The 10,676-nt window shown below is 32.3% G+C and overlaps 2 protein-coding genes across 2 annotated transcripts; both read left to right on the top strand.

Moving 5' to 3' along the window:
- The first annotated feature begins 202 nt into the window (after positions 1 to 202).
- Positions 203 to 10,078, top strand: LOC115441543 (diphthine methyltransferase). Its single transcript, XM_030166362.2, has 5 exons — positions 203 to 408; positions 7,919 to 8,058; positions 8,308 to 8,766; positions 8,971 to 9,106; positions 9,713 to 10,078. Exons 2-5 carry the CDS (start codon positions 7,926 to 7,928, stop codon positions 10,014 to 10,016), a joined length of 1,032 nt encoding a protein of 343 aa, XP_030022222.1. The 5' UTR covers positions 203 to 408; positions 7,919 to 7,925; the 3' UTR covers positions 10,017 to 10,078.
- LOC115441544 (cyclin-dependent kinase 2-associated protein 1) lies at positions 591 to 1,162 on the top strand. The gene has a single exon (XM_030166365.2). It carries the CDS (start codon positions 595 to 597, stop codon positions 943 to 945), a length of 351 nt encoding a protein of 116 aa, XP_030022225.1. The 5' UTR covers positions 591 to 594; the 3' UTR covers positions 946 to 1,162.
- Positions 10,079 to 10,676: the final 598 nt, after the last annotated feature.

Below are 10,676 nucleotides of genomic sequence, written 5' to 3'. Positions count from 1 at the left end.
TTATAAAATAAAATTCTATTGGTTTTGGATTACAGGAAAACGAAACGTAAATACTTAAAGTATACATTTTCAATGAAAAAATTTATATTTAAATTTAATAATGTGTTATAAATTTATTAGTTATTTAAAAAATGTACGCTAAAATATTAATTTGTGTAATCGACTAAAATATTTTTGGTACCGTGGCAGTACATTGAAATATCATAGTTAGAAAAAAGTAGGTCTCCTGTCAATGTGGTGATTTGTGAACTTGTTTGTTATTTACAATAAAATATTTTTATTTCATAAATTATATGTGTTTCCGGAGACTTAAGTACATTCCAATATTATATGAAACTATAGAATTTTGTGTCACATTTCGTGGTGTACTATCTTCTACAAGAATCTGAAGGCGGTCCTATTGGATAGGTATGTTTTTCATGGCATATATTTTATTGTAGAATTTATCACTTATCACTTGCTATGTGTCCACGGAACTTGACGTTGATCTCGAAACCACTTATCGGTTAGGTGTAAGATTGGTAAGTTTTCAGTTACTGTGAGCAATTCTTTCGGTTTTTGCTGTTCCTAAAAACCGCCTTTTTTTAGACTGTCATGGACGCGATGGATATTCAGGCCGTGGAGTCAAAATTGAGCGACGTAACAGTGACGGCGATTCCTATGAGTGGGAAGAATGTACACAAGGACCTTAACCTCGCTACAAGTAGCCATGCCACTATATCAACTGTCCCAGCCTCATCTCCGTCGTCCTCTGGAAAAGACAAGGATAATGGGATGTCGAAATACGCTCAATTACTTGCAGTCATAGAAGAAATGGGTAAGGAAGTGCGGCCAAGCTATTCCGGTAGTCGCAGTTCAGCAGAACGTTTGAAGCGTGGCATTGTTCATGCTCGTATCCTTGTAAGAGAGTGTCTCATTGAGACCGAGAGGTCAGCACGTCAATAGTTTTGTTTACCTATAACATACCACAGTCAATTTGGATGTACCTCAAGTTCTGAATTAGCTTGATATAATAAACCTGTAAGGACATTTATGTTAATATGGATAGTAAGTCAAAACCAAATGCAACAATCTGCAAGTACAGCATAAAGTATTCACCTATATAAAATTTATTTCAAGTCACCTAATGATATATATTTGAAAATTATCACAAGAGTTTCAAGTGGGCATATAGAACAAGATAGATAGTATTTTTTATGAACCCAATGTTAATTTATAGGCATCAAATATATATGAATAACTACCCAATTTAAACTGTCATTGAGAATGATGAGTTATGAGTTGTGAATGAAGTTGAATTGCTGCAGAACCATACTATGATGCCATGTCTTCCTGTCATGGACACTGAGCAAAATGGTATATAATTTAATAAGCAAACAAATAGGTGAAATTGTTTAACTATACCCATTGTTATGAATCCATGATGCAATGTTTAGAGTTGTGTGGGATGTCATGTTTCTAAAGAAGCTTATAGTTTTGGTGTCACACAAATCATATGAATATCTGATGCTTAAAGGAAACTGATATTTCTGCCTACATTCATTTCCATTAAGTATTTTGTTTTTAGTTTATATCTCAGTAGACATCTAAAAGTCAGTTTTATAATATAAAGTGTATACATTAATTACTTACTGCTATAAGACACTAAATATTTTATTTTACTTGTAGTTTAAACATAATTTTGAAAAACTCTTTCACTGCAGAAATGCCTTGCAATATCAATAAAAATGGCAGGATTTTATCAACATGTTATATTGCATATTTTTAGTTTATTGAAACTCTTTTATATTGATTTTGATATGTTATTAAAAAAATTTAGAGTAAAATAATTCATATATGTTTAGGTGATATTCATTATATCTTAATAAAAATTTTCATCAAAAGTAAATCTAGCAGTATGCTTTAAGGCGATACCTCAAGGTCCATTTTCATACATTTTGTTTCACCTTTAATCTGGGTAACTAAACAAGTATTGGCAAGTAAAGAATTTAAATTCACGTCTAGTTAGTGATAGTTAAATTTCGTCATATTAAATTTTAAAGGCTGAAATATCCATGATTATTAATTATTTTTACGTTTTTCTTTCAACTGCGAGAACTAATCACTAACTAGACGTGAATTTAAATTCTTTACTTGCCAATACTTGTTTAGTTACCCAGATTAAAGGTGAAACAAAATGTATGAAAATGGACCTTGAGGTATCGCCTTAAGTACTGTGAAATAATTGGATGGATACATAAATGTGTTGGACACAGATATTAATGTCAAGTATAATTTATATATCTAGGTTTTTCTGTGTAATGGGCCATGGCAAAAGGATAATTACACACAAGTGAAGAGAATAAATATTTCTTATGTGCTAGCTAATTTTCTGCTTAGAGTGTGACTGGTCGAGATTAATTTGATAAATACAATGAGCATAATAAAATATAGTTGCCCAATTTTATAATTTACTTATTGATTGTGACAATGGAAGCATACAGTTTATTCATTTGTCACTGGACAAAATATTTTACATAATTTGTGAAGTTTAGCATCTATTTTATTAGAGTTACAATGTATAATTCAGGGTACTTAGAATTAAATTTAAGAAAGTAATTTTGAAACCACAATAATTATTCTGTTTATTATTTTGCCAATAGAAGTTTTGTATGGATTACTCTGATAACAATAGTGTTCAGTTAATAGGTATAAGGAGTAAATGATGTCTTTGGCAGTTGAAAGTAATTACTAACGGATAGTCAGAGGTATATTCACAGGGGTTTGTTAAGTAAAGTCTATTTGATGAATATTAATGTTGTAACAATTAATATTTATATAATACTTTTATACCTAATATAATATTTTTTAACTAATTTAAAAGTTTCTTAATATGATTATACGTTTATTAAGCAATCATGAATAAACCTTGGCATAGACTAAAACGAAGATTACTTTTATCCTAATAAGAGGCTTAATTGAAAATGTTCACTTTTGTTTTGAAATTGTGGTTTTTCGGGCTATGGTATTTGGATTGCCAAGCTTTCTATACTCATATTTCAAGAGAGAAAACATGGAATACATATAAATCCATCTGAGTTCATGTAGGCTAGACTGATTATATTTGAATAATTTTATAACAGAAGTGCAAACCCCTGTTGTTACGATCCATCAGATTCACCTCTGATTATATTTATTGCAAACAGATGTTTGATCAGAACGAACACAGGCTGTGATCGCAACATTTATTGTGAACATCTACCTCATATGGAAACAAAATAAATATTTTAATGTGTCTAAATATATGTCATCGGCATATTGTTGTAATGAGTGACATTTTAATATTAAATTCCTTGTAACAACCAGTTCCCTCAGAATCCCTTCGGTATTAAACATAGAATATTCTTATTCAAGTTTATATTTGTCTATGTCAGTAGTTAGTTTGTTTATAAGGATGTTTATAACATTATTGCACTCATTTCCAATGATGCAAGCTAGCAATATTCCTTTGATATTATAATTATTTTTAAGGCTTGTGCGTTTAAGTTGTATTGAGATATTATAAGCGAGAAAGATATGTATATGTCTCTATATTTCTCTGGAGTGGCCTAGCTGAAACAGGAAGTGTTGTAGAGAAAATATTCTACACTTGTTTCTGTCCTTTGTAACATGGATATTTCAATTATGAACTTATTTTTTCTGTAACAGTGTGCTCAATGAGCAGGAGGAATTCGATCATTAAACTTAAGTGTATTCACTTCTTTTATCTTTGCCTTATTGTAATGTTATGACTAATGCTCGTTGAGCGCAGAGACTGCGTAAGACGTGAGCGACTTGGGTCATTATCCGTGGTTTCCTAGACCCCAGGATCCCTTAATTACAGGTTACCTTTTAATCTTTCATATTCAAGCATGGCCAGGCAAAAAAATATTTTGGGCTTGTCCCGCCTTTTTTTTTCTAAATTTCAAGCTTTTACGATTCTTTAATTTTGGCATTATTTATTGGGAGATACTAAAAAGTAACTTAAATATATATCACACCGAATCGGTGCTGGATTTCAATAGACAATTTTATAGGCCGTGGCCTAGGGTTGATAGCGGCTGAGGGGGCGGCACATTTGCAATCGGGGACTTTGCTCCCACAAAATATCCATCAGCAGCAAGATGCAGGGCGAGAAAAATGTGTGGTCTACATCTACTTAAGTAAAATATTAATTGGAAACTGCGCCGAATCTCAATAATTTGTTTATCGGCAATGATGACGCTGTACAGAAATAATAAGCATTAATTTAAACGCATAATTTTTTCTCTTTGTCGTGCAAAGTACGCGTATTTAGTAATTTGCATCTCATGAAAACAGTAATCCTTGTCTACTCACGCACTTCTACTATTGTACAAGCCAATTTGGTGACCTCATTTTAGATTATATCTGTAATAGTGTTTAAGAGAAACGTGCTCATTAATTTTGATTATTTTATTTCAGGTATAGCCATAAGTTGTACATAATTTAGTTGTTAGTTTTACCGTCAAACAGCTGTGACAATAGTTCCTTATACATTAAGAGTATCTAAATGAACGGTATTTGCATTTCTCTTGTAAGCTTAATAGTATTTAACAATAAATTGAATATCAGAAACCATTATGTATACCACATTATTGGCATTATGAATAACACGTACGAAGATTCCACATCCTACCTAAGTGTTGTTTCAAGAAAATTAATTCGTAATACACTTTTTATGGAATAGTTAAAACATTATAAAGGAATTTCGTACCACTGTTTAATTTTTTTTTGCGAAATAACATTTAAGTTTGTTATGTAATATATACATATACCAAATAAATTTGCATATGTTCTATTAGTCTAGTTATATGAAATCTGAAATAGACACCCACATATTTTTTTTTAATTACTTACGTAATATAATCTCTAAAATCAAAATGACCAATAAAAAATATATTATATATCTTCGGCGGTAAATACTATGTTCTCAAAAGAATGCAATGCCGTTTGCTTTTGACCTCTGCTAGTTCAAAATTCTATAGGGAATATTTTGGTCCAACTGCCGTCAAGTATACTTTATACACATTAGTTGAATTAGATGTAAGAAAAAATACGAAATAGTTTTTAACATTTTAAACTAAGTTACCACTAATAGTTAAAGTACTTACATATAATATTATAATGTAACTTCCGTAATTAATTTGAATGGATATTTTTTTATTTTTAGCATAATTATCTTTTTACCTTACATTTGTATGCGTAAGTGAATGTCTTTGTATCAAGTAATTTTATTATACAATGTGTTTTCGAAATTCTTGGCCACTATAGCGGGTATGCGTGGTATCGTTAAAAGCTCGTATCAAACGAGTATTCAATTGTGTAGTGGCGCAAGTCAAAGTAATTTATATTTCCATGAAGTAGCAAATGTTGTCGGTTTCGAAATAATTCAATATATATATTTAAGCTTCATTAAATACCAACGTTCAGTCAATATTTATATTTCTACACTCTTATATCGTTAATGTGTCACTAATATTTAAATTGATGGAATTTTGTGGAGGACTGTTTAATAATTGAAATATGAATGCCTAAAATTACTGTTATTCAAATTGTATTTCTAAGGTGCTCTGTAAACCAAAAATATTCGGTATGCTAAAACAGTAACACATTACCTACGAAAGAGCAAAAATCTCACCAAATAAATTAGGCATGAAACACTACTTACTTTTATCAAACGTTTCTTCACAAAATGACCTGAAGCATGTTTTCGTCAGATTGTTTCCATAATTTAAAGAATAATGTTAATTGTTGTTAAGATTTGTAGAATAAAAAGGACTGCTTCTGAACCACTGCATTGAACGCAGTATATGTATACTGTAAGCGTGTGCCCTCGAAAGACACTTTCGTATGGGACCCTATACCATTTCTGTATACGAGTAAAATAATGGTAAATTGGTATATTTTTATATTAAATTATCAATCAGTAAAAGCTAAGTGAGTTATACTACGCGTTTCAAAAAACTTGTAGCCAGTGGTAGAGATAAATAATCATATTTCTTCTAAAACAGCATCAATAACTTAGAATACATATTGCTTAAGAGATTTTATAAAAGACAAATTTTAGGCATTGTTTCGTCGATGGTAAATGATATAGCTGGGAATAACTTATTTTTTATAATTACTTCAAACGCCTTGGTGCATGTTCCAGATTTGATGATCCTTCCCGTTCAGCGCGACACTTAACGTGTGTCACAGTTTCCTTATTTAGAATGGAATAGAGCTCTGTTTACATTTTTCGATTTGAAAGTACAAATAATCAATGCTCTCAAACCACGATAGCGCTTGGTGCCGGAACTATATCATAGGCCAATCTCGAAATAATGATTCTAAATTTATATAAATTTCAGTAAGATTTTTGTCAATTGTTTAGGTATCTACAGATAAATGACATTGTGTTTAGGAGTCAGTCCTAGTAATATTTGTAAGGTCCTCTTCACTTTATGTCCCAAAAGTAATTTGTAAGTCATGAACCATGATTCAGTACAAATTTTAGCATTATTATAACACATCTATGAGTATTGATGATAATTATTTGTAAATGGAGTTGTATGCGATTCGACACGTACCTAGTAGTCCGCAGAATAATCGTGGACATATTTTTATTATAATAAACGATTTTAATGTAATCATGTATATTTTATTGATAGTAGGTCCCTACTAATTCTAGAGCAGGTATATACAATATTTTTAATTTTAAGTAAAGTTATTACCATTTCATAACGTTTCACTACACAAAATTACGTTGTTGAGGTTTAAAATAAAATCTCCCAATCCTCATTAGTCTACAATCTGAAGTTCTGAATAACGAGTCGAGCAAGCCGCTTCACTTCTTGCCTCATGGTAAATAACGCAACGCTTGCATATTGATAATAATCATTGATAATAATCAATGTTACCTAGACAATATACACTTATATTTATACACCTAGCAGTGGTTAAGGGTCCATATAACCTGATTCCTGTCGGTTTCCCTTTATTTAGAATTAATGTAAAATCCAATAATCATTAGAAAGATTTGCAGACTGCATTTAAGCACAGCAGGTAGTACCTGTATGTTATGTCGGGTTCTTTTTCGGAAAATTTTACCTTTCGCCATTGATGCCTAGGTACTTCGCACTTTATTGCATTTATCGGTGAAACTCATAAAAGTGCATGTCCCAAAGTACAAAAGGTATAATCTTAATTTCCTAATATTGCTTAATTCATCTATTTTCAACCTGCAGAGCGCGAAGCTTTTACGTGCGTACCGCTGAGCTTATTAAAGTGACTCGTCGCACTTAAAAAAAATCACTAACCCCGAAGAAACTTTTTCAAAGATCACTAATTGCACTTATAAGTCTATGAGAATAAAATTATTCAATTAATTGTGAATACTTTTATTACAATTAATAAAATGTAAAATATTAATTACGTTTTATGATATTTAAGTAGGTCAATAAATTTATGTTCTGGTTCTCGAACCAGAACATAAATTTACTACTACACTATAAGTACTTAACTAAGATATTTTTTGCGGTACGCATAAGAAAAAGGTTAAGCATGACGGTTAAATGTAATGTTGTAGTAAATTATCATGGTCATAGAAGTGACTAATATTGTGAGTACTTATAAAAGTTTGTCAACATATTTATTAGTAGGTTGGTATGTTGGAAGTAAATATACAAGTAAATACACCGCTGAATGGATTTTGATTTAATCTGGCACGCGGATAGGCCAAAGTCCTAAATAAACTTAAAAGTTTTAGAGATTACAAGTCATTTGTGCTAGTCTATTTTGTGTGTTTTAAACATGCCCGGCGTGGACGGTTGGTACGATACTTATACGTCTCGCGGAAATGTCCACTTTATGAACATGAATAAAACTTTATTAATTTTAGCCTCACGATGTCACTGTCTTGGAACACTAAATGGCGTTGGAACACAACATACAGTGCCGATTCAGTGGAGTGGTGCCCGATTGAACCTTACCGTGACGTGTTAGTTTGCGGCACGTATCAACTCGATAACAAAGAACAAGGTAAAATAACTAACTTGAGGAAGTATGTCCGTGGGCGGTGGTGATAACTTCGATCAGATACCTAAGATAGTTATTTCTTTTTGTTACTTCTAAATAATACCTTCGTCCGACTTATAATGTCATAGAGGTTGAGACGGTAACCTTATTATACTGAAAATAATTTTCATTCAACTTGGAAATCGAATTATTATTAATTTATCAAAGCTCATTTAAATATATAATATTATATTGAATCATTTTTGTTTTTAGAACAAACATCGCCGAAACAAAAGCGGATCGGAAGGATATACCTCTTCGTTATAAACGATAACATAACTGAAATCAGTCCAATAGAAACTATCGACACTCCAGGCATTTTAGATCAAAAATGGAGCCAGTGGCCTATTCAGAATCACCCGACTTTAGCAACCGTTACTTCGGACGGTACTCTTCAGTTGTATCGCTTGATCGATAATAACGGAAAATTGAGTCTAAAATTTTGGTTTGATCACATGGTTGGTGAAAATGTGTTAGCTTTGTCGCACGATTGGTCGACGAATAAGACACGGTCCGAAGAACCAACCATGGTAGTGAGCGATTCATCGGGTACAGTGACTGTTATGAAATTAATTGGAGACAACATACAAAGTTTGGGTACATGGAAAGCTCACGAGTACGAGGCATGGATAGCAGCGTTTAATTATTGGAACACGGATTTGTTTTATTCAGGTAAATGGTTATTTCGTATAATGTAAAACGAAATGTTCGCTAATTATTGTGTACCGATTGCTGATTGTTAAACAAAAACTATTATGACAAAATTAAAAACATGATATATTAAGCATATATATCATGTTTTTTTAATTTTGTAATACTTAATAGTTTTATATGCACTAAATAGCAGATCAGTGATATAACCGAAAGAATATTCAGGTGGCGATGATTGTGTCTTTAAGTGCTGGGATGTACGAATGGCAGATGTAGCCGTTGCTGTCAACAAGCGGCATCAGGCAGGAGTTACAACTGTGAGGAGCCATGTAGACAAAGAACATCAACTACTTACAGGAAGGTTGGTTTACTTTTGTTTGCTCATTTCGCGTGATGAAGAGGTCTGATCAGACCAACAAACAAAAAAATAGTACGAAAGCCGATGGTTCTTTTGGATCTTCTGTAAATTTTAATAATCGATATCAACCATCAGTTTGGCACCTTGTTTGTTTCAAGAAACAAGAGCCTCGCGTCGTCCCTCTGGATAGTAATTTTAGTTAAGATAGTATGGGGCTGTTCAAGTATTACGTAACGCAATTTTTGAAGATTTTTGACTCCCTCACCCCCCATGCAACGCGCCGTAACATTTTCCTGTACGCCCCCGCACCCCCTCCATAAGTTATGTAAAAGTTACAATTTTTTCCTAATATTCACAATTATTTTACGCAAAATACCGGAAACTTCCTAAAATACCCTTGTTATTGTTTTAAAATAAAAAAACAATGTTACATAACGCTTTGTACGAAATCCCCCTCCCGCCTCTGTAACGCATCGTAACGTTTTACAAGACTCCCCTCCCCCAAATTGCGTCACGTAATACTTGATCGGCCGCTAAGTTAAGTTAATGTTTATTTGGAACCTTCGACAAATTATGGAAAATTTGTATTTTTTACAATATATTTTTCAGTTACGACGAAAAAGTGCGTTTATGGGACTGTAGGAACCTCAAGACGTGCGTCACAGATGCAGACGTCAAAGGAGGGGTATGGCGTTTGAAGTGGCATCCTAACAAATCAGACATAATACTGGCTGCTTGCATGTATGGAGGGTTCCGCATACTCCGGGCTAACGAGGAATTAGATGTTATCTGCGAGTATATGGACCATGAGAGCATCGCGTACGGCGCTGATTGGAAACAAGACGCTTCTTCAATTGTGGCTACGTGTTCATTTTATGACTGCAAAATGCATGTTGGTGAAGTAGTTTTATAATGTATCTTTACAACATGTATTTACATCTAAGTGGTGTTCAATAAAAAGTTATAAATATATCATATTATATTTCATTAGTTGTGATGCGTAACAACTTCGGTGTGATCAAAATACATAAATAAATGGCCAGAACAATCGTAACTAAATGTAGTTTGATGTAAATATTCTGAGATCTAAAATAATGCCAAACTAGTTTGTTTAAATACTCTGAAAAAAAAAGAGATTTAAATCTATTTATTAAAATATTACGTATAGCTAATTGACGCAAATTTTTTTGTAACCTGACAAATTATTGAATTAAAATCAGCCATGTCGATCGAGTCCCATAAAAATATATTCAGAAGAGATATCTTGAATCCTGTACCTAGTGTACAGTACATACTATGTATTAACATTCAATCATTTTGAAAATATTAGCTTATATTTCCTTATATTTAGTTTTTAGCACGATTGCGACAATGAGTATCAATGGGTATCAGAAATCAAAATGCACTTACTGACAATTGAATTAGACATCAGTCTTAGAATATGACAAAAAATGCTATACAATTCCGTGTCGTTTTATTGGGATGCATTGAGAGATTAAGACATGACTGACGCATTAAAGGGTTAATTTCGCGATCAATTACAAACATCAAAATTAAGCGATATTGACTTATC

The sequence above is a fragment of the Manduca sexta genome, chromosome 12 (assembly GCF_014839805.1).
Source record: "Manduca sexta isolate Smith_Timp_Sample1 chromosome 12, JHU_Msex_v1.0, whole genome shotgun sequence".
Lineage (NCBI taxonomy): Eukaryota > Metazoa > Arthropoda > Insecta > Lepidoptera > Sphingidae > Manduca > Manduca sexta.
The sequence above is the reverse complement of the archived record's forward strand: the minus strand, read 5'-3'. Positions and strand labels throughout refer to the sequence as shown.